The sequence below is a fragment of the Sebastes fasciatus genome, chromosome 3, assembly GCF_043250625.1.
Source record: "Sebastes fasciatus isolate fSebFas1 chromosome 3, fSebFas1.pri, whole genome shotgun sequence".
Classification (NCBI taxonomy): Eukaryota; Metazoa; Chordata; class Actinopteri; order Perciformes; family Sebastidae; genus Sebastes; species Sebastes fasciatus.
The window spans coordinates 36,413,439-36,437,304 of NC_133797.1; the positions used below are offsets into that span (position 1 = coordinate 36,413,439).

Consider the following 23,866-nt stretch of genomic DNA (forward strand, 5'->3'; position numbering starts at 1 on the left):
GTTCCTATTGGCTGTTCATTCAGCGGAGGCAGCTGTCAATCACTTGTGAGCTCCGATCAAACTACACAGCGCTGATCAGCATCTTCAGTAACATCTTGTAGTGTACTGTTTAGCTGTAAAATAAGAAAGTTTGCTCCGGCTGGTGGGCGGTGCTTCCTCAACTGATCTCGACATGGCTGCCGGGTCACAAACTTTCTCATTTTACAGCTGAACAGCACACTAAAAGATGTTTCTGAAAACATTTGCGGAGAGAAATAGGCATTACAATAACAGAATATTGATTCATATTTGATCAGAGCAGCCTAGTTTGACCGTTTGATCGGAATTTGCGAGTGATTGACAACTGCTCAGAGACGGCAGACTCCAGCTCGGCTCTGATTGGTTGTTTTCCTCCGGTCTGTGAAATCTTGCAGATATCATTAGGAGCACCGGAGGACACAGAGGCACATGATTTATTTCAGATTACCTGTCTCGTGCACTACTGTCAGGTGACAGTTTTATAAAAATAACTTTTTTTAATCATATTTGCTCCATTTCTACCCACTGTAGCTTTAATGATATATTATACACTAGTATATGCACTGTTTTGGGAAATAAAAGATTCAGCTAAACACATAGCGTTTGAGCTTTGCAGACTTGCAGCATATTGATTAATTATAAAATGGATAATAATTCTTGTGGTTTACATCCTCAGCGGAACGTGATTGGGTGAAATGATAATCACATCCCTTCTTGTTACAGCATGGCGAGGTGTTTTCTGCTTGGCTAGCAGAGGAGGTCTGAACAGGGAACATTATTCAGCATATCCAACCTGTCTTCTTGCCTTGCCTGCAGTCATCATATCTAATGCTATAGGTTAGGAGGGCAGACGTAAAATGAGTAAAATGCAACTGATAAAGATAACAGAGGTCTGCAGATGACAACGCAGTTGGTAATTTCTTTTTTCTCTCTTTTAAAAAAAAGAAGCTATTTAACGTCATATTCTGACTTGAAATTAGTTTGGTACTTCCAAAGTTATACAACTTATTGTTTGTTTCTTTTACACAATACTCTGAATTTTGGGACATTTTTATCCCAAACTGCAGATTACGTACCTCAGAGTTTGAAGAGAACAATCTGCCATAAACTGAGATAATAACAGATTGTGCTTTGGAACGTGTCACTAACAGAGAAGGACATGTAGAGATTGACATTAACAGTAAGGTACCTCTCTCGTCTTCCCTCTCCTCCTCTCCTCCTCTCCTCTTTTTGTCACCTTACCGTGTGTCTTTTCCTCCTTTCCTTTCCCCTGCTCTCCTCTCCTCCTTTTGTCACCACACCTCTTCCCATAATATCTCCTCCCCTATCTCTCTTTTCCTTCTCTACTTTCCTCTCCACTGCTCTTCTTCATTTGTTACCTCTCCTCTCCTTCCCTTTCCTCCTTTTGTCACCACACCTCCTCCCATAATATCTCCTCTCCTATATCTCTTTTTCTTCTCTTTTCCTCTTTCCTCTCCACTACCTTTGTTGATTTGTAACCTCTCCTTTCCTTTCCTCCTTTTGCCACCACACTTCCTCTCATAATCTCCTATCTCTCTTTTCCTTCTCTTCTCTTCACTGCTCTTCTTCATTTGTCACCTCTCCTCTCCTTCCCGTTCTTACTTTTGTCACCACACATCATCTCATAATGTCTCCTCTCCTATATCTCTTTTCCTTCTCTACTTTCCTCTCTACTGCTCTTCTTGATTTGTCACCTCTCCTCTCCTCTCCTCTCCTCTCCTCTCCTCTCCTCTCCTCTCCTCTCCTCTCCTCTCTTCTCCTCTCCTCTCCTCCTTATGGCACCACACCACACCACACCTCTCTTTTTCCTCTCCTCTCCTCTCCTCTCCTCTCCTCTCCTCTCCTCTCCTCTCCTCTCCTCTCCTCTCCTCCTTATGGCACCACACCACACCACACCGCTCTTTTTCCTCTCCTCTCCTCTCCACTGCTCTGCTTCTCTGCTCCTTCTACTTATTCAGAAGGTGTGTGACAGATAATAAAAAGCCCTGGTGGTCGGCAGGCGGCGACACCTTGTTATACAGGAGAAGGGTGAAGACAATTTGCACTATAACAAAGAAAGAAAGAAAGAAAGAAAGAAAGAAAGCAAGATGAAAGAAAGGATGGAGGAAAGTTTATGTAGGCCTATTCAGATAAATATGATCTATTTATCCATTTTTCTGTAGGCCTGTATCCACAGTCACAATATGATTATGTTTCTGTAATATTCATATATAGTCATACTGTACCAGTTCAGTGCCTCTACATTGTCTGCACACTCACACACACACGCACGCACACACGCACACGCGCGCACACACACACACACACACACACACACACACACACACACACAGGCAGCAACCCCAGACTTTCTGCCACAGCCTTCCAACAGCCTCTGCATTTAAATCTCTCTCTTGTCTTCAGTGGCAAAGCAGCATTTTCGATTCATCTACTTGATTAGAAGGAGCCTTTACCTCTCCTCTCCTCTCCTCTCCCTCCCTCCCTCTCTCTTTCTCTGTCACACACACACACACACACACACACACACACACACACACGCACACACACCGGTGCGTCAGTCATTGGAATAATATACAGCATAAACCTTCCTTCCTTCCTTCCCTCCTCTCGTCTCAACTCTCGCAGCTCTCCTCATCTCCTCTCTTCAGCATTTCTCCCACCAGGTCTCTCTCCTCCTCTTCCTCCTCTCTCTCTTTCTCTCTCTGACCCCCCTCTCTCTCTCCCTCCCTCTCCCTCTCTCTCTCTCTTTCCCTTTTCTTTCGTGGAGAGCTGATATCTCTGGCGGTTTGCCGCATGGAAGTCGCCCAGGCAAGGCAGAATCTCATCTGTCTGATCCGGACTCCTTCTCTCCAGTTTGCCGACCACTGCACTGAGCAGACACAAACCTCACACTCACACTCACATTTTACCGGGATTCAACGGGATATAACGGCATTTATCCAGCTGACCGACTGACAGGAGAGTCTAAAAAACCCGGCTTCATTCCTGCAGTGGGAGGAATGTCTCTTACTCAGATGTAAAACAAAAAAAGCAGACGTATACCGGATCGTCAAGTGCGCAAAAGCCGCATTTTGAAACATTACGCACAGTTTATTCTATCTCTTTTATTCCCTTCATCCTCTGCACGGAACCGGAGGTGTGGGTTGGGGACTTCCACGGTATGGAGTCCTGATTTTACCAAGCGACCCACCGGGACTAATGAAACTGAGAGAATCCGTCGCCGTGGTGGAATATTAATAATCTAATTCTAACAATAATCCAGAGGATGTTGCCGCAGCAGAGTTTGGGACTCTAGAGAGCATTCCAACTTTTTTTTTTTCTGTCTCCGTTTTTGAATCTCTTTTCCCCTCTCTCATCTTCTTCTTCGCCTGTGGGACTCCTCTATTTCCGTGACTGATTTGCAGCGCTTCACTTCTCCATCATGGACCGGTCGACGTCTTTGGATATAGAGGCGCTCAAGGTAAGACGCTCCTTCAGCCCGGCCGGCGCACACTTCTTCCACTGGAGGAGAGAGAGTTGGGATGCTCAGCTGGGTGGGTGGGTGACTGGGTGGCCTGTTGGGTGGCTGCTCGGATGACTGTTATCACTGGGTGGCAGGTTGGATTGATCCGCAGATGGTGAAGGGTATAAAGCAGCTGGTGCTGGTGGTTGAATGACTATGTGGCTGGATGGATGGGTGACCAGGGTGGCTGTATGGGCTCGTTGGGTGACCCAGTGGCTTTAATATGCTGGGAGGGCATGCAGCTGGATGTTTCTTTTTTTAACGTGCAATAAACGGATGGATGAATGGATGCATCCAGATCTGGGTTGTTGCAACACTATCCGACATCATCTGTTTCCCCATCACACACATGCACAAATCCCTGGAAGAAAGACAGAGAGAGAGAGAGAGAGAGAGAGAGAGAGAGAGAGAAAGAGAGAGTGCATGTGCAGTATTGGGAGCGTGGGGTGAATTTCAATATGAGGTTGCTTTGCACAGAGAATTGTTGCAGAGAGCTGTTGTGGGCGTCGGTGGGACGCTCGATAGACGGGACGGATTTTCCCCCGGCATCTTTGTGCACAGGAGTCTCTCTGGGTAGAAACATGAAGACAAGAGCAGAGAGTGAAGGTAGAAACATGAAGACAAGAGCAGAGAGTGAATGTAAAAACATGAAGACAAGAGCAGAGAGTGAAGGAAGAGATGACGACGCTACCCGGTCACCTGTCTCTCTCTCTCTCTCTCCCTGTCTGTCAATTTAATCTCACTTCATTTTAATTTACCAGTTCAGTGTAGTGTGTTGGTTAAAGTCTGTTCGATTCCATAAATATTCGACCTGAGTGCACTTGTGTGTGAAGGCTACGTGCCTGTGTGCGTATTCCTGTGTGGATGGTGGAGGATCTGGGTCGTTGTTTATACAGCTCTTCTCTATCTATCTGGGATAGAGTTTTGCCCCCACCTCCTAAGCATCATGAGGATGCCATATCAATAGGGGAGGTGAGCATATGTTTGTGATACTCAGAGAACTTCCATTTAATGTATAGGTTGGCCAAATGATGTTCAAATAATAGGAATGTGTTTGTGTGCATCTTGCACAAACATTGTAAAATCCCTGGAAGCCGGTTAACCCGGGGAGCATTCAGCCTCTGTTCCCTCTGTACCAATAGTTCACTCTAATTATTTACCTGTAGATCAAATCTATATGAGCAGTTGTGTATGAGCACATGTATATTGTCACTTGGAGCCATCCAAAAGCTGTATGGTGTTAACATTTGAATGCAATAATGAAAATGGTTTCCCAAACTATGGATCCCTACAGGAATACAAGCTCATTGGTAAGAGTAAAAAACATGTAGAAGTATATGTGAGTGATACCATTAGGGATATAATAAGCCAGAAAGTTCACGCAGGTCACTATTACTACAGACAGTAAATGCCACATGTGTACCGTAAGAATGTCACACTTTCATCAGGGAATGTAACGTAGACAGGAAATGTGGATGGAAATGTCCATTTCCTACGTGCCGCTGCTGTTACTGATAACCAGTGATTGGATAAATCAGCAAATCGATGAGATTCCCCAGCGCTTTGACATTTCAAGTGCCATTATGTGATCATATTTCTGCGAAGGAGACTGTGCCGATGCAGTGCTCCAGATTGACTTTGACTCAGCTGGCTGGTTGCAGATTCCGGAGATGGAAATTGACATTTTGGTTTAAAAATGGCCTTAACTGTTGGCCAATGAGCTTGACCTGCAGAACTGAGAGTATTGATGTATTGAGCTGTCAAGTTTTTTTTTCTGATGTCATGCTGTTTTTGCTTAGGTGATGGAAATTATAATTGTTTAATATACACAGAAATGAGAGCAAACAGAAGGTAAATATATTGCATTTAGTTCAACATAACTTATCTCCCACGACTAATATATTGTGAGCTTAAAGTTACAATATCGATAGATCTCCGTTTCGTTGTCTTTGGTGGCACCTGTGGCGATAAGAAGTAATTGCAGGTGTGTTTTCACTTTCTAGAGATTCAAACAGCATCGCCACTTGTGATTTTTCCCAGTAATGTCGCCACTGACACCCAGTTCGTACTGTAATACTGCAAATGCAAGGGCTTTCACCAGTGGGCCATATAGGCTCAATCTCCATTGTGTTACTTCATTCGGCGATAGTGCCCTAACTAGGGCTGTCCCAATTGGTATTTTTTGGGCTTCAAAGCTTCGGTGAGAAATATTCAAAGGTATTCGAAGCTTTGTGGAGTAGCACGGCGCGGTAGGCTGACATGTTCTTCTGTCTGTCTGTCTCCATCTCCACCGTTTCAGTACCCGGGTCAGTGCCGCTGCCGCACTGCTGTACACACACGCACCTCTACACACAACAAACAGAGAATAACTGATAATAATTAATGTTGGATAATGAATAACAAATAATGTTGTGGGATTAATCCATATTTCATGGACTATTTTGGGATTTATACATTATTATTACATATATATTTAAAAAAAAAATTAAAAAAGGCATTTGGAGGTTGATTACCATGGCAACGGTCGAAACTTTGAAGCGTTCGGATCAGCTCTAGCCCTAACGGAAATGTATTTAAATGAAAATCTTTGAGATTTTACTTTAAAGTGAGGCTCTATCTGACTTGTTTTTAATCAAAGCTGAGCTATCTACCCATTTGTCATCTTTCAAAGCTATTCATTCTTATGTGGTGTAAATCAAAGAACCTTGGCAGGTTAAATATATATATAAAAAGAATATATAGTATTTTAATAGGATGTTAAATCTCTGCTGTTTAATATATCAGATCTGCACTGCCAAACAGAACCTCAGAACTCCAAGGTCTATATTTTAAAGGTGCTAAATTTGAAATTTGGGGCAAGCAGCACAAGCCTCCCAAAGCTTTCCAAAGATATGCTTGTCTCTGAGTACGTCCGTAAGTAAACACAGAAATTAGCCCGCTGGATTAGCTATTGTGGCTAACTGCATGAGTAGAGGACCAATTGTCCAGCCACAATTATGAGACACTCAAGATGAAAAATGCCAGCATTTTCCTTTGACATACAATCAAAGCATGTTGCAGTTTGATGAGTGATTGTATATTAAGTGTTGGTTGGTTATAGCTCCAAATTCAAAGTATATTGCCACAGGCCCTTTTCACAGTCATGTTGACATGTCTCTGCAGGTGTAATTAATAACAATCATTGTGGCCTTGTTCTATTTAGGTGGGCCAAGGTCTTGGTATTGTGCATGTTGGCTCACATGAATGGCTGTGACACTATATAGAACAGGACCATAATTGATTTGATCAATTACACCCGTGTTCACCCTGCAAGTACATGTGAAAATGGCCTATTGACACTGCTTTTCAATAAGTATATAATTAACATGATTGTGCAAAATCTTCTGCAAGAACCACCTTCCCACCCCCACCCCCAACCCGACCCCTCCCAAGTGACAGCACTGGGTGGCCACCAGTCAGGTCTCAACCCTGCCAGTGTTAGTCCATCGCTGTGCCCGTTGAGTGTAAAGGATTTCAGTCCACTTCCACCAGTCCATCTATCCATCCATCTGCTGGTTGTTTTTTGCAGAGCTGGTGTCATATCCTTGGCAGTGCTGACAAGTCCTGAGTCCTAGTGCATTGGTAGTTGGCACTCAAATGTATACACACACACACACACACACACACACACACACACACACTGTCTCCTGCAGTGTTCTCCATTTATAGTGAAGGTCGCGAATATGTGTGTGTGTGTGTGTTGGTTTGTGTGGGTATAAACATGTTTATATCTATAAATCCTTCACAACCATACCATACCACCATACCTTTAAATATATGTATTTGGGAATTAATGTAAATCAATACAGTTTCCTCTCAGCGAAACTGCGTCTGTGTTTGTGAGAGTGCGTACAGGTTTGCTGGCCAGCTGGCCTTTCAGGCTTTGAAAGTAAACTGGAAACAAACAGACACACACACACACACACACACACACACACACACACACACACACACACTCACACGGCAATCCAATCTAATGAAAAGCCAGATTTTTTTTTTTTTTTATTCCGTCAGTCTGAGTGTGTGTGCCTCCAAGAGCAATCACAGGAAATGAACAGCGAACAAGGATAACATTGGGAAGTCACTGCATTATATCAAATATACAAGTGGTACGTGTGTGTTTGTCTGGATTTGACCAAAGACCTATCTGCTTGTAAATCAGTGCAGGTTTCAATATCAATGGAGCAGTTTAAGTGCTATTGATCTTTAGTAATAGCTGCACCATAAATTATATGCAGTATAATAAAGGCAGTCAGATTGAATTTGACCCTCTAGATCAGAGGCTCTCAACTTGTTACAGGAACAGGTATTGGAAAAGCCACGAGTAGTTTAATTTTGGTGGTGCTACATCAAAAGTATGATTTAACCCTGATGGAGCCAGGCAACACCAAACAGAAGAAATCCATACTTAACGGCATCATAGTGTGTAAAGTGTGTTGACTGGTGATTGTGACGGGCAAAATCTCACAACCTATTAGGTCCTTTCATTATTTTTCAAGCCAAAGTAAAATGAAAGACCTGAAATTAGAATAGGACCTCTAAATTATGGTTGGCTAGCTGTGTGACACTGTGGCTGCTAGTCTAGACACATTGATCAGATACTTTCACTTATTCAAAAGCCAACTAGATTTTCGGAATAGTGCAGAACCTCCGGTTGATGGTTAGTTACCTGCCAAAGTGGCTGGCAAAGTAAACCAACTTATGGTACAAGCCTCAGCCAGAATGAACCAGCATTTGCATGGTGGCTGCTCTCCCACCCTGTTTGCACTCTTTCACATAACCCCATTTGGTAACCACCCAGTGCAGCCACGGTTTTGCATTTTTGGCCACTAAGCAGCTCAATTGGAGCAATTGGGGGTTCAGTGCCTCTTCCAAGGGCACTTCAACAGTAGCTGCTGAGGGATGGGAGAACATTACTCATTCATTTAAGCCCGCCAGCCCCAAAGCCTGCCTCTCTAACCTTCAGGCAAGTATAATTCCTCATCTGCGTATTAGCAGGCACCAGCTCAGCTTAACCATCTAACACGCACAAGCATAAACCACGTGTGAACTGATGACTTAACGTGCTGCGGTGTGAAATGCATTATATTTTGGTGACAGTTATGTTCGTAGGAGCTTCCAGTGTGGCAGCTGCACAAATTGAGAAGTGGGCGCCTCGCTCCGAGCCAAGCCGACTTCGTTCCTGGAGCCTTCCCAAACATCTGCATGAGAAAGCCATAGCAGATAGGCTATGATGGATTAAGTTTACTGAGGGGGGACATCACATTAATAACGAAGCCTCCAGGGTGCCAAATGATTCTACAGCTGTGTAATGATAGGCAGCACATGTGAATTTATCTACCTGGCCATTTCTCAATCTTTGGGATGGGACCCCATATGGGATCACATAATATACAGATGAACTGTAGAAAACTTTTTAAGACTTTTGAGATATATGTCTGTATTAGTTATTGTTGAAAATGAATACATAGAATAGGTTGGAAACTATCGACATTTATAATTTGGAGTACATCTGTATGTATGCCATATGCTAACTAATGGCAACTTTACAACTAAATATATTTTGCTGTGGTCATGAATTCATAAGTAACTGATCAACTGATTTAATAAACTACCTTAGACCAAGATCGATTCACAGACCCTGATGATATGAACCCAACGGACTTGTGAAACCTCGCCCGGAATAGGGAAACCAGGGCCCCCTCCTGGAGTTGATCCCCAGGAAGAGCTGGAAAACGTTGCTGGGGAGAGAGATGTCTGGAATAACCTGCTAAGTCTGCTGCCCCCGCGACCTGGCCCTGGATGAGAGGAAGAAAATGGCTAGATGGATGGACAACATTAAGCACGTGTTTACTGCGACCGAATAGTGACGCCGAAGGATATCACAAGCCTCAGTATGTGATGAGTTGGGATGAGAATGTGTTGGATTATGTCTTATGTCATTCATTGCTATGCACTGACATGACATCAGTCCAGGGCAATCAGATGATCGAATGAAGTGTTATGGTGGTAGTAAGGCCACTGGCCAATATGGCCATATTTCAGATGACAACATTATTGCAATTGTAGCAGTGGAGCAGCTGTTAGTAGCCAGCTAGAGTAGTTAGCTAATGATTGCAAAATAATGTTGATTTAGTTTGTTATGACGGTAACAATGTTATTCCCTTCATCACCCACGTATCCACGATGAAACAAACATCTCAATCAGACTGATTAACATTCTCCCCATCCTTACAACAGCGTTCAGCTGATACCATCTCCATTTATATTAATCATTCAAATTCAAAAATCTTGCTTGGTTGCTGTTCTCCGAAGTAAAGCTAAAGAAACTGTGAAGGAGCTGCAAACCATCCCCCTCACTAAGATGGAAAAAGACACACACATACAAATTGAATGTGTTAAGCTGAAGAAAACAAACCCAATACAGAAAGTTCAGGTTATTATGTTGTGCTTTTATTTTGGAACTCTCTCTTTGAGGCCTACTTCTGGGGGAGTGGTTTCAGAAAGCACACCTTAAACTTCAGCCATAGGTCTCTAGCTGATTTCACTAAGCTTGTCAGGCTGAACCAAGTGCTAGGGGAGAGAGAGGGGAGTGGGGTAGAGGGGTTTGCTTGTTAAGTTGGCTTTCGTTGGAAATTTCTAAATTTGGTGAAATTGGTTCACAAAAGGGTTAATTTCATGCGGCTTCATCTGGGCTTCATGTGCACACGAAACCATCTATTGGTCAAATAGTGTAAAACAGTCAGATATATTCCAGATATGTGGTAGTGGTTTAACCGGGCAGAGGGCAGTGAAAGTGTTTGCATAACTATAGCAAAATGATAGATGGGAGACATTTTTGTTCTCAACTGTATTTCGGCTTCGGGCGTCTTCAATGACGTCATTGGTCTACGACGATAAGAGCCTCGATACACGCTTCACAGAAAACTTCCTTGATTACTCGACACACGCTCCAAAGCCTCGGCACAGCACGTAACATCACTATTGGCAAGAGTTTTGTGATTTTTGTAACTTAGTAAAGTAAAAACATGAGCTCTGAAATCCTAGTTGGTCTGTTGCTGCTCACTTTTCCACCACGCTTGCTGTGCACCTAAATCCTGCTGGTTTTCATCCTGGTTTGTAAGGGTCCACCACCTCAAAACCTTACACAAACTAAACATATTTCCGAGCAAGCAGCAGCTGTTGTGAGAAAGGCACTAGTGGCAGGAAACTCTGAAAGCTGGTCCATAGATATTTGCTATGCAGAAGTGCATCCTTGCGAGGAAGCACTGAGATTTGTTTACCTTGTTGTTCATACCCCCTTGACAGCTGCAGAATAGCCTGAACTTGATTTTGAACAAGTTAAAGACTGTCTGTGTGAACCTCTTAGTTGAAGTGGACAGACAAGATGTCTCATATAGTAAGGGCAAGGTTGACTGGGAGCCTTTCTTCTTAGGTTTTCTTATATTTTCTTTACTCTCTCAACCGTTTGATTCACACTCATACGCAGCCTAAAACATAAGAATACAGTACTCAAGGTAAGTCCAGTAGTCAGTCACCTTCTTTGTCCACATCAGTCCATTTTACAGGTAATTAGCTGCTCTTTGCAGAAAGGCCAGCCCCCCCATTAGGCTGCACCATTAGTGTGTGTGTCTGTCTGTGTGTGTGTGTGCATAAATATTCATGTGTGATGGCAATTTTTTGTTATGTTTGCTGAGCAACAGAGTGAAGTAATTCACACTGTGGAACCTCTCACCTCCGCATTGCTTGCAAGTGGTTTTATGTGTGTGTGTGTGTGTGTGTGTGCCTTTCTGTCTGTGTGTGAGCTCCGCACCACTCCACATAATGAAGTGGCTGAAAGTAAACTTAACCAGCTCTGCTACACTTCATTTAAGTTTAAGGGCAGTATCTGCTCTCTGCAGAAGTTTCTCTGTGACGTATCTAGCTTAGCTTAACCCAGAGAGTAGAAACAGGGGGGAAACAGTTAGCCTAGTTCCACCATAAGAGCCCTCTAACAAATCCGCTGCTGTCATACAGTATGTATTGTTTGTTTTGAAATAGAACGAGACAAAGTGCCTTGTTATTGTGAGTGCAATGGATGTGTTCACTGACCAACAACAGATAGGCCTGGTGACCTCATGCAGCATGTCCGAAGTCCTGTCCTGGTTGTGAAGTTGCCAGTTTTGCACACTTTCCCATCTTTGAACAAAACCCAGGTGATTCTAAGATGTGTTTTTGGCCAGCTTGCTAACTAACGAGATACATCATGTTAGAAGACACTTTTGGACCTGTACCTTTTCTCTTTTGGTGAAGCTTTTTCTCCATTTCCAAAATGAGCTAAACTAAGCCTAAACATGGCCTACTGTACTGAAATCACAAAGTCAATCTTTTCATTCAACTATTGGTAAAGCTGCCTTCACATGATAAGAAGAAATTTGCTCTTCACTCACCACAAGGTGGGGCACAGAGCCTTGCAGGAGGCAAAGTGCAGCGCGGGTATAACGTGTCATCAAAAAGTGCACAAGGAACGGCACTCATTGTTTCCATGTTACAATAACAGTTGCAGCTGTTATCTCATTGATTGCGCTTTGAAAGGTCAGCGGCAACCGAGGTCAAAGTTGAAATAATTTGAACTTTGAGCGCAGCGCATGGTGACAATTTCAAGCGGTGCGCCACGCAAAGGGTAGCGCACAAGTGTGTTAAGTTTCACTTTTGAAATGTAGTTATTTTAAGCCAAAACACAACCTTTTTTTCTCCTAAACTTAACTAAGTGGTTTTGCCTAAACCTAAAGAAGCTGTTTGTGTTCAAAATGTAACATTCAGTTTTACGTGTTTGAATGTAATGCTTTTAAGTTTCGCTTTCAATTTTACAAGCTAGTAGACGTAGTAGGCCCTTAGTGACCCAAATCTATGGTGCTTATAGCGACTGATAATGCACATTTAATGGCATGATAACAATCGAATCGGGTGGCTTAAGGCAATAAACTAGTGTACATCCCAAAATGTTCTAAAAAACTGTTTGAAATGCTTTTGACAGACACACATGCACACACACACACAAACAACACACAAAAGCAACACATCTTTTTCAGATATATGACAAACACACACAGCAGTGTAATATCAAATTGGCAGTAATATAATATAGCAGTTAATTGTTAGACTGATGCATTAACTTCCTTCCATAAGTCAGTTGATACATTATACAAACAATTAGTGCAAGTCGACAAAGAGCACTTTCAGTTATTTGTTTTTGCTTTTAGGACCTCTGCACCCATGGAATTAATTTTCTTGAACCTTGCCTTAGGCCACAAACAATATTAAATATGAGTCTGTGAGTGTGTGTGTGTTGGGGTTGCGTTGAAAGTTTTATTTGAGGTATCCGTATTTTATAGTGTTTTTCCCACACCTGACTGTGGTTGTGTTTAATTAGTTTAGCGACTACTAACTCGAGAAAGGGCTGAGGATGTTGGTGCTCTAAGAGACACCTTTGGCAAAGTCTAACCCTTAATTATGTTTCCATCCTGTTGTTGAATACAAACACAGGCTTTTGTAGAAGGGAAGGCATTTTGACACTTACATATTGTATCAGCACAGGTCCTTGAAGAACTAGATGGGCAATCATGTCGTTACTGGGGGGCTGGATAGTCTACGGTTTGCATGGCATAGCTCACCGCACAGAACAGATGACTAATGTGGCATCAGCTGGTTAAGTCTTTAAAACACCATAACAGCATCATTCCATGTCAATGCATTTAGAGCTCTTCAAATTCTGACAGTCAAAATTGATTCGGTGCAATTTGATGGCGACTGGCAGAGAATGCTGCTAACTTGGTAGATGGATTATAGACCAGATGGGTGCTGTGAAAGTCCTATGGGCGCAGGCAGGTGGTGCATAAAGTAGCATGTGTAGGGGGGGGGGGGGGGCACGATGTTGATAAAACAGCCCTGTGCAGACCAATAACCTACATGCCATCTATTACCATTATTAGTATAACGTCCAAAAGACTTCGGGGGTCGAAGCGAAGGTTAATGAGCTGCGGGCTGAATAGGGCAAATTTAATTATTTTCAAGAAATGCTGGCACTGCCAAGCCGATGTTTTACAGAAACCAGCGAGTGCTGCCAGTTAGGGCTGTGTGCTCTGCAAGTAAATGGTGTTGGAAGCTAAGCACACTTTGCATGAAATTACACGGCGAGCACTGACTACATTCAAGTAGAATTTACTCAAGCATCTGAGATGTTTCAGGGACACAGGCAGCATCCTCTGAGTCGCAATTACTGATATAGAAACCTTTATTATTAAATAACAGACAGGGAAGGTGTGTGTGTGTGTGTTGGGATGCGCTGGTCCACAGTAGATGATGTGTACCTGGGGAAGTGGAGGCAGAGTGGACTGCAGAGGTGTTTTGTAAGCGGAGAAGAGAACATGATGGTGTTGAACTTGGCCCTGGGGAAGCTCCAGGGTCCATATCACTGCACGGTGGTGACACACAGCCCCGCAGACCATCATTTAATGCTAATAATACCTTGTGAGGAGAAATGTGTGTGGATGCATTAACATATATCCGTCTGCGTTCACATACAGAAACAGAAACAAACACACGTTTGCCTCAGGCATATTTACTTGGCACCTTGGCCCCATGATCGCCACTCATGGCACTAATCTCACACACACACCTACACACACACACACACACACACACACACACAAGTCTTAACAGTGACTGATGCTTCACCTCACTACCTGCCACTCAACCTTTCCTCTGTAAGCCTTAGGGTGTGTGTGACTGTGTGTGTGTGTGTGTGTATGTCTTTCTATGTGTGTGTGTGCCTTTTATTTCCCATGTTAGCCAACCTTGACTTGAGAAAATGCCTTGTCCGATCTGACGTGCTGTTGCAGCTACACATAGTCCCTCTTGCACTGCAGTCATTTTGACGCTTGTATGTGTGTGTGTGAGTGGAGCAAATGTGTGTGTGTGTTCCCAGAGCTAATGTGTCTCTGCAAATATGCAGTAATTCAATTGCAAATCGTATAGCACTATACCCTCTCTGCAGCAAATTAGAGCCTATATAATGCACCCAGTGTTACAGCGTGTTCCATTTTCACATGATGATTGTTCTGCTCGTTATCTGCACCACAGCCCTGTTTTGACTTTCACTGCTGTCACTCAGTATGCTAGTTTTCCCCAGTTCAGACAGTGTGTGTGTGTGTGTGTCTTTATGTGGGTGGGCTCAGCAGCAGCCCTTCAAGTGGCATCTCCTTACTCCCTGTCCCAGCAAAAGCAAAATAGCTACAACTACAACAATAATAAACTGGTTTACACACTTGGAGAGGATATGAGTTCCCCTCCACCGCCTGGGTGAAATGTCTGCTGAGGTGCCGGCTGGAGGTGCGTGCATTATTGCTTTAATAAACCAGTTACCCAAATCTGTCATTTTAGCTTGGCATTTTGGAGGAAATGTGGATTACGTTGGCCTATGGTTACAGCTGCGGTAGGCAAGATTTTGATATACAATTACAGCCACCTTGCTCGCCTAAATCACAGCGTAGTGCCGCAACGGAGAATAGCTGAATGAATAAAAAACGTGAGAGTAAAATACAAGCTATCACTGTGCTCACAGCAGTGAGCGGGCGCTCCAAAAGCAGAAAGCATGGCCCAGCATCACCAGATCTGTTTCCTTAATTCTTTGGTATTCCTGGTTGGGTGCCGTTTGCCTAGATACATACAGCACTCCTGGGTAGTTTCAAATAGTTACACACGTTTTGCTGCCATTTGGAGTACAATATACACACAATATCATCACTTTATCATGTTACAAGAATAAGTAATATATGTGTTGAAAACATTATTACAGGGATTATGTGAAATGCTAGATTCAGATGTCAGTATTTCTGTAAGAGTCTACTGCTATGCTAGGCTTTACTTATGCAAAACTGTTTTTTGCGCTAACTGCTAACACCAGCATGGCAACATGGGATTGGGAATGTCATTAATTTAGCAGGTATTTGGTCATGAGCCAAGTGCTGGATAATTTTGGCCTGATTATGGGGCAGGTGTAGCCAAAGTGATTACAGTTCATCCCGACAGTGATGTGAAAGTCTGTGCCAAGTTTCATGGCAATTCGTCCAATAGTTGAGATATTTCATCCAATTCCAGATGTCAACCCCATAGTGGTGCTGGAGCTGAAGTCAGGGCATCCCCGAAGTCATTATGATTCATCATTTCAGGACCATGAATGCCAAAATTTGTGCCAATCCATTTCACAGATGTTGAAATATTTCACTGGATAAGTGAAAGCTTTGACCTTCTGGTGGCACAAGAGGAAACGTCAGGTGATCATCCAAGTCATTGGGATTCATTCTCTGGGCAATGTGGATATCTCCACTAAATTTAATGGCAATCCATCCAAACACATTCCCACTCCCAACTCGTCAAATGCCACTGCTTGTTCAGTGCTCGTTGGCATCGGAGACCACGCTCTTGTGTTACTATTGGACGTGTCAGGGACGACGTGTCAATATACACTTGTTACATGCGTAGTGTCTTTTCAAAATAAACTTCTGTTTTTACAGGAAGTGAGGTTTAGGCACGACCACTTGAGCCCAATTCCAATCTGTGAACTCCATTTGTAGTCATACTCACAGCTCAATAAAGCACTCTTCTATAAGGTGTAGGGTATCTATACAGCGGCCACTTCGGGATGAACTTCTCTCCCTCCGGTAAGGAAACTATAAATAAATATCAGAATCAGAAATACTTTATTGATTGAGTTATGTTTTGCTCCCATTCTAGTGTATATATACTGTATACAACAACAGGTTGCCATGAACGAATGCCACCATAGAAAATTCCTCTTTGTTCATCAACGAGTGGGATATTTATAGAAATCCAACAATAGTTATAGTTTGAGCAATATTTGTGTGCTCCTGATTCAGGCAGTCTGCAGTGGAATGGCGCATAAATGAGATTTCAATATTAGCATGGTGATCAAGGCTCATGGCAACAGTCATCCTTGATATGTCAAATTGGTTGCTTGAAGCTGATTTAGCAATAGTACGATCTATTGTTCCGAGTCTGGCATTGACAGTCAAATGCTTACAGTATATCTGGCCTGCCAGCGACAGGCTGAATAAATTATTGTTAATATTGTAACTTCAAGCTATATTTACTAACAGTCGGCGGATACCTTCTGTATGAAATTTCCTTAACTTGCTAAAAATTTCAGCTGCAGATTAATGATGCTTCCATCTATATGAGCCATTCCTCCTGCTTCCCCTTTAAGGTAATAATCGCGTCCCTGTCCAGAAGATTGAAATGATTTGGCTCCATTTCATTTGCAGCCTAAAATCCCTGCCCCTGCCACAAGCCTGTTCACTACATATGGAGTATTGGACTTTAATATGAGGTGTATCCCGCCATGAAGGGACATTTACATTTGTCATTACGTGCACTGCCGCGGGCTGTGTCCCCCTGTCCAGCAATGACAAGTTAATAGACTGCTTTGCCCCGGGGCCAAACAGGGACTTACATCCATTATTAATCTCAGTCATTTAACTCCGCTCAAATTGCCATGATCATTTGGAGATTATTGCAATATGACTCAATTTGTCAACAACATTATAATACGAAATTGAATTATGCTACAATGACAAGGTAATCACGATCTGGTGATTATTACCTGATCCTGCTATGACAGGCTAATGATCACCTGCGTTTTTGTCAGTTACACAAATCAATGCCTCTTTATTGTGGCTTTATTGCAAACACAGAGGCTGATTAAGCAGGTTTCTTTTTACATGGATTATAAATGAAAGTGAGTGTTTTTAGCTGCAGGGGCACATTTCACCTAGTGTAATATTTAGTTTTAGGAAATGATGGTGATATTGCTTTCTTGTTTACTGACTATGCACCGTATTTTACACATTTCGAAACAAAGATCTTGAAGAAAATGGCCAAAATGCTCTCCTAAAATCTATGTTAATGACAAGGGAGATGCACGTAGTATTTCAAAGCAGAAAGACGGCGTGTCTTAGCATTCTCTCTCCCTGTTTCCTTAACCTCCAACTCACACGTGGGGCACTTTATTCCCCCGATAAAATTTCGTTTGTCATTTTCCTGCAGCAAGCCGGATATCATGTGCTGCAGCCCGGCTATCATTTACAGACACTGTGGAAGTGACACTGGAATGACAGGCAAATATTCGTCTTGTCCTGTCTGTCACCTTCCAAACCACAGCCTCTGCTGCCACTTATGACATGAACTCAGCTCAAGATCACAGTCAAAGAAAATATTAGGGTGGGAGGATTTTTCTTTTTGCCTCGATGATGATTAACCATGTTTCCACTGTCAACAAGAAAGGCGAGCCAATCCAGCCTAGTTCAGACCATAGACTGTGTATAAGAAGTGGACGCAGTCACAATGAAGTCATCCATTGGTTTGTGGACTACAGTTTTGAAGCCTCGAATTCTACGTTTTGGCTGTCGACATCTTGCTTTTTTGGACCTCCTCATCTTGTATTTTTGCGACCAGAAGTGACACAAGAGGGTGGAGCTAAGAACATCCGAACCAACCAAAATGTTACAATTAACTTTCATGAACTGAAAACACACTGTGAAAGGGTTAAAGATATCAGACGAAAACTCCCAGACCGGACAACGCCGTGGAAGCGACCTGTCAATCACAAGGTAGCCACGCCCTAAAGCATCCCCTGCTTTATGGTCTATTTGACTCTAAATGGGACCATCATTTACTAAATGAACATCATGCTGTATTGAAGAAGACTTGAAACTAGTGATTGAGACCATAAACTCATGTTTACAATGTTTACTGAGGTAATGAATCAAGTGAGAAGTAGACTCATTTTCTCATAGACTTCTATACAATCAGACTTCTTTTTGCAACCAGAGGAGTCGCCCCCTGCTGGCTGTTTAAGGCACTTCGGCATTGGCTTCACTTTTCCGACCTGGTTCTGGTGCCCACTGGTTCAGACCAATACGGTTATGTTCATTTCAAACAGAACTTCACTGCAGCACAAATTCAGATTGATTCGCTCCACTCTGGACATGTTCAAGTTGAGCTATTTCACTCTTGTTTAATGTAGTTTAGTTACATTTCTGTTCAGGCAAGGTTAGTTCAGGCCAGGCCATTTTAGCTCGGTGTAATTATCCAGTCCAATTTAGTTTTAATGGTACTTCAGCTTTTGACATTGTGCGGTGAATCCTTTCAGCCAAGCGTCATACATCAACATGATGTGAGAGTACACCTCTCCAGTGAAATTCAGAGAGACAGGGGGCTGACATGATGTGTGTCCTGATAAAACAAGCATGTGCCCTACAGTACAGTCTGCATCAATGGTCCTTGTACTGTATATGTCCCAGCAGTATAGTCTTTACATTATCCACCAGCAGCAGCAGCAGCACAGTGCATTTATCTGTACGCTCTATCTGCCTTCCTGTCCCTCAGCCCCATGACAAGTAAATCATCTCTTCTCTTGCTGTGACAGCACAATCCTGATGTCTGTCACCTCCACGGGCCAGGCTGGGCCACACATATACTGTGAACATACACAAACACATATATACCTCGCCTCACAGGAACAGGCAATCGCATTACACACACACGCACACCGGCACACACAAACACTTTTTTGTCAGAGGGGATTCTCGCCCACTCAAGGGCAGAGCGGTGACACCTCATCATGAGGCAAATGAAGCAAGAGTGGCAAGAAGAGGAGGAGGAGAAGAGGAGAGATGGATGGAGCGGAACGTCGGAGCAATATGGAGGTGGATGAGTGGAGCTATATGCCAGCGTGGCGACCGGCGGCAGATTTCAGGGGCATGAAATAGGCTCTAGGAAACGTGGAGGGACAGAACATTGAGAGAGAGAGGAAGTGAGGATGGGGAGCTGGGAGGGATGGGGCAGGTAGAGTAAGTCTCAGCGAAGAGATTTCGGTGGCGGTCTTCCATGGACCGCTGATCAATGTATCGATGTCGACACATCATCTGCAGACGAAGCCTGTGCCTCAGCAGGGATGACTGAAGACAGCGGTAGAACGTAAAGCTCTAGACCTTTTGGTGCCATAGGCGAAATTTGGATTTGGATCATAAAAAAAGTTTTCAGAAACATCTTGTAGTGTACTGTTTAGCTGTAAAATTAGAAAGTTTGTGACCCGAGGAAATACCAAGCACCGCCCACCAGCTGGAGCACAGCCAATAGGAACACTCTCTCTCTGAAATGACCTGTGATTGGTCAAAGTCTCCCGTCATGGGCTTAGATTTTTTAAAGCCTGAAAACAGAGCCATGAGGAGGCGCAGAAGTCTAGTTTTCTCTCAGAACACTTGAATTACAATATGCTGAAAGGTTATTATGGAATTTATGCCTAATGATGCCAAAAACATTCTGCCTACTAAAGCTTTAAGCCAGCCCTGCATTGGCGGTGGGAGCGGGGACTCCAATCGAGCTCCGGTTGTCATCGCAGCGAAGTGGGCTGGTGGCTGCTGAACGACGCTCTCTGCTGCCTGCGCCGATGCACTCGAGGCAGGCGTCCTGAAGATCCGTACCGGCAATGAATCTGGGATACGACAAGGTTCTATAAGCGGCGACTCCATTCAAAGAGATGAGCAGTCAGTAGACAAATCGCTGTATGCTAAAGAGAAAAAGAATGACAGACAGCGATGTGTGCTGCCTTATATAGTTTGGGGTCCGCACGTATTTGGCTAGGCACATCCTGATTTGGCTTACGCAAATTTTCAGTGGGCGAATACATGCTCGTGATTGGAGTATTACCCATAGAGTTCAGTAGTTTACAAGTAGGTATATTCTAAGGGGCCAAAGTATCAAAACCAAAGTCTTTGCTGGGTAGTAATGACAAAGGGAAATGGAGTAAGCCGCATTGAGAGTGCCCTTCAGTAAACAGTAACTGATTAAGTGATCAGTTAGTGTGAAATTTTTTGAACCATCTTGTTATTAGAGTGACTCTGTCAAGGTTGGTGTGTATCTGGTTCAATCATCTGTCGTTTGTTTCTGTTTTTGCTTTTGCAGTAATTCGAGCAGATTTCATGCCGTGAAACTATAATTGACTTTAATCGAGAGAGCGAGGGTGAAAAAAAGGGAAATAGGGGATTCAATCATTTCATATGTGCGTGAGCCAGACAAGAAAGATAGGTTTGTCTCGCTCTCCAGCTCACATTAACATGCTTTCCGCGCCACGCTTCTCCTTTAATTCACTCGAATTACATTCACACCTGACAGATGTCACTTCCTTTATAATATTCCCATCCAGTAAAAGTGACTATAAACACATCTCATCCTGCTCATGCATGTACTGATACACTGACAATCCATTTTGACAAGTGCACTGCCTGATGCCTGTCTGCATTGCATTAGTGATTTGATTGAATATGTGCATAAAGATTGATATTTTTCCACACAGTCTGTACTCAGAGATGGTTTTCAATGTGGCCAAATGCACCTGTGATTACCTCCAGATGTTGTTTGGATCTTGAAATCATTTCAGAAGCATTTACATTATAGCGATTACACTTTGATCTCCTAGAGTGTATGTAAAGTAATTCCGAATGCAAAAGGGGGACACAGAGTTGCAAAAAGGAGGGGAAAAAAATCCTTAAAAAGAGGCAAAGCCAATGTGTAAGAGAAATGAAGCAGAATGGGACAAGGTCCTCCTTGTCGACGCCTGTCCCCGTCATTTAGACGTGAGAGAGTGAAGGATAGTGGGAGACGGGGTGATGGAGAGGAGGACAGAGGGCTGTGTTGCGCCTCAGAGAGCCACAGATGGAGAGTGATGATAATGCAGCAATAGACAGAGGACAGAGAGAAGACGAGAGAGGGGTGAGAAGAAGGCAGAAGAAGGATTGAAAGAGGTGAACGTGGAGTACGGAAAGGTTTAGACGATGCTGATAGGAAGACTGAGCTGAGTTTGCGAGTTAGAGGGTTCAGCAAAAAGTGAAGGCCGTGAATGAATGGAGAAGAGCAGAAGTCCAGAGATTTGTAAAAAAACTTACTGGGTTGCTCGCCATATTTAAGCCTGATTTTACCAGGCAAATTGACAGAGACATTGTCTGGGGACTTGCATAAGCACGTGTCTAGTTTGATGCCCTATTTACTGCTGTTATGAAAATACAATCTGTTTCCACATATGTTATTTGGATAATGATCCATCCGATCGTTATCTTCGCAATTGAAGCTGGTATTTATTTGCATCTATTTGCATTCTTTCACTGCGAGACTGAATTTTTATGTGTATTTTGCATGAAACAGGGTGAATGGAGCTGTAACTAACAGGGAAGGTTCACAGAGGTGTGACATTGTATCTTCTTTTGAACTGGACAGAGTCATGTTTTATCACCCTTTTGATTGAGGCAACAGAAATGATGAACACGGACACACTTTTCCCCCACCGTGGATGAGGGGAAAGGAGTAATGACCGATGGGAGCAGATCGTGTGTGCGAGTGGCTGGCAAACTTCAGAGTGAGGCTTCTACCCAGAAGGCAGGACTCTCTCTCTCTCTCTCTCTCGCAAATGAGAACATCGAGTACTGAGTGCACACGCTCCTGGCTGAGGTCTGACCACCCACAGAGGTGCTCTGGCATCACATCCCTTCACTTTTTGATTGTAGATGGAGCTGTGTGTGTGTTTACACTTTGCACTACATATGTCCTCCTTGTTTTTAATTAAGATAACCAGATACAAAATCTGCACATTTAAGTAGTATGTTTGATGTTTTTGATGGATTGGATGGACACGAACACTGTGAAATCAGATTTTAGTCACTTTGTTTTCTACTGTTGTAAACATCTAATTTCATCCGGCAACAGTCAAACAACATTGATTAGCTTGTAAACAAAAATACATGAGGCAAATAGTATGATTCGTACTCCTACTAACAAACCTTCTCTTCATTTGAGGCAGCAAATATTCCTTAAAAATGTGAGAGTTGAACTTCAGTGAAAATGCACTTGTAATCAGAGGTGGAAATATCAGATACTTGAAGCAATACTACACAAAAAAGTACTCCATCACAAATGAAAATCCTGCGTTCAAAATGTTCACTTCAGTGTTTTCAGCTAAATGAAGCTTATGCGTAAATTCAGTCAGGAAAACTAGGGGTGCAATCTCATTCATTCTGGGTCACTCTCTCATGGGCTATTACTATGTTAGCTGATTATGGGCGTCTCTTTTTTCAGTAACCAATCAGAGCTTGCCATATCTCCCTAAACCAATCACATTGTTGCTGTCAAAAGTTTAAAAACCGTTCTCCTCTATGCTGTTTCAGTGTCAGTATCAGCACAAACCGATGCGACCCTCCACCACCCCATCACCTCCAGATTCATCCAATCAGAGCAATCCTGCTCCACTTCATTCATCGGATCTGCATCAATCTTCACTGCCACCATCACCAGTGTCTAGACCCGGGGGAATAATCCTAAATCCTACTACGGCATCACTTCCCCCTTATCATGTCACATCGGGTCTAAATCGCCAAAGACTGTTACTATTCATAATTCGTGCACTTTGTAATAAATCATCATTCAATTCATACGAGTCTCTCCTGATTGAAATGTATTTAAAAGTAGTCAATGCAGAAAGATGTCCCACATGAGAGTAAATAAATTCAATCATTATTACAGATGCATCATCAAGTAACCAGTAATTACCAGTTATAGTAAATATAGTGGAGTAAAATGTACAATATTTCCTTCTGAAATGTAGTGGAGTCGAAGTATAAAGTGGCACAGGATGGACATACTCTAGTACAAGTACTTTGGTACCAGGTTTGTAAATTCAGTAGACCTATGTGAGTAAATTAACTGTTGCTCCCATTGTGTCATTGACTATGTTAACATGCACAACATATTCCTAAGATTACATGGCTAATGAAAATGAATATTCCACTAATGTTCCAGTTTACATGCAGCCGTGCACAATCCGATTAACATAAAGCGCCTCCATGATGTACGTCCTACAGCTATAAGTCCTTGAAATAACTTTAATTTCCCTCCTTTTTCAAGTTAAGTCATGTTGCTCTTGTGCCCTCGTTGTCACCGTTTTGCTCTAGCCTGGCTCTAGAACTGTGACAAAAACGAGAGAAACATGGGTAAACTTAACAAATAAAGTGATTTTATAAACCAAAAGTATATCAAATAAGTCAAAAGACTGCATGGGAGGAATCTGTAGAGTCGGTAGTGTGGGGAGTGGATGTGTGAACATGTGCTGAAGGGGTGTTGTGCTGTAAAAACAAAGAAAAGCAACCACAAGCCAAGACACAGCGGTCTGGTGTGAGAGGA

At 43.0% G+C, this 23,866-nt stretch overlaps 1 protein-coding gene across 1 annotated transcript in view; it reads left to right on the forward strand.

The window, feature by feature from the left end:
• Nucleotides 1–2,757: 2,757 nt before the first annotated feature.
• The window catches only part of sgcz (sarcoglycan zeta), a 401,042-nt gene continuing 379,933 nt past the window's right edge, over nt 2,758–23,866 (forward strand). The window contains exon 1 of the mRNA XM_074630660.1: nt 2,758–3,499. Within this exon, the coding sequence (XP_074486761.1) occupies nt 3,461–3,499 (39 nt within the window). The 5' untranslated portion in view covers nt 2,758–3,460. The remainder of the gene's footprint in view (nt 3,500–23,866) is intronic.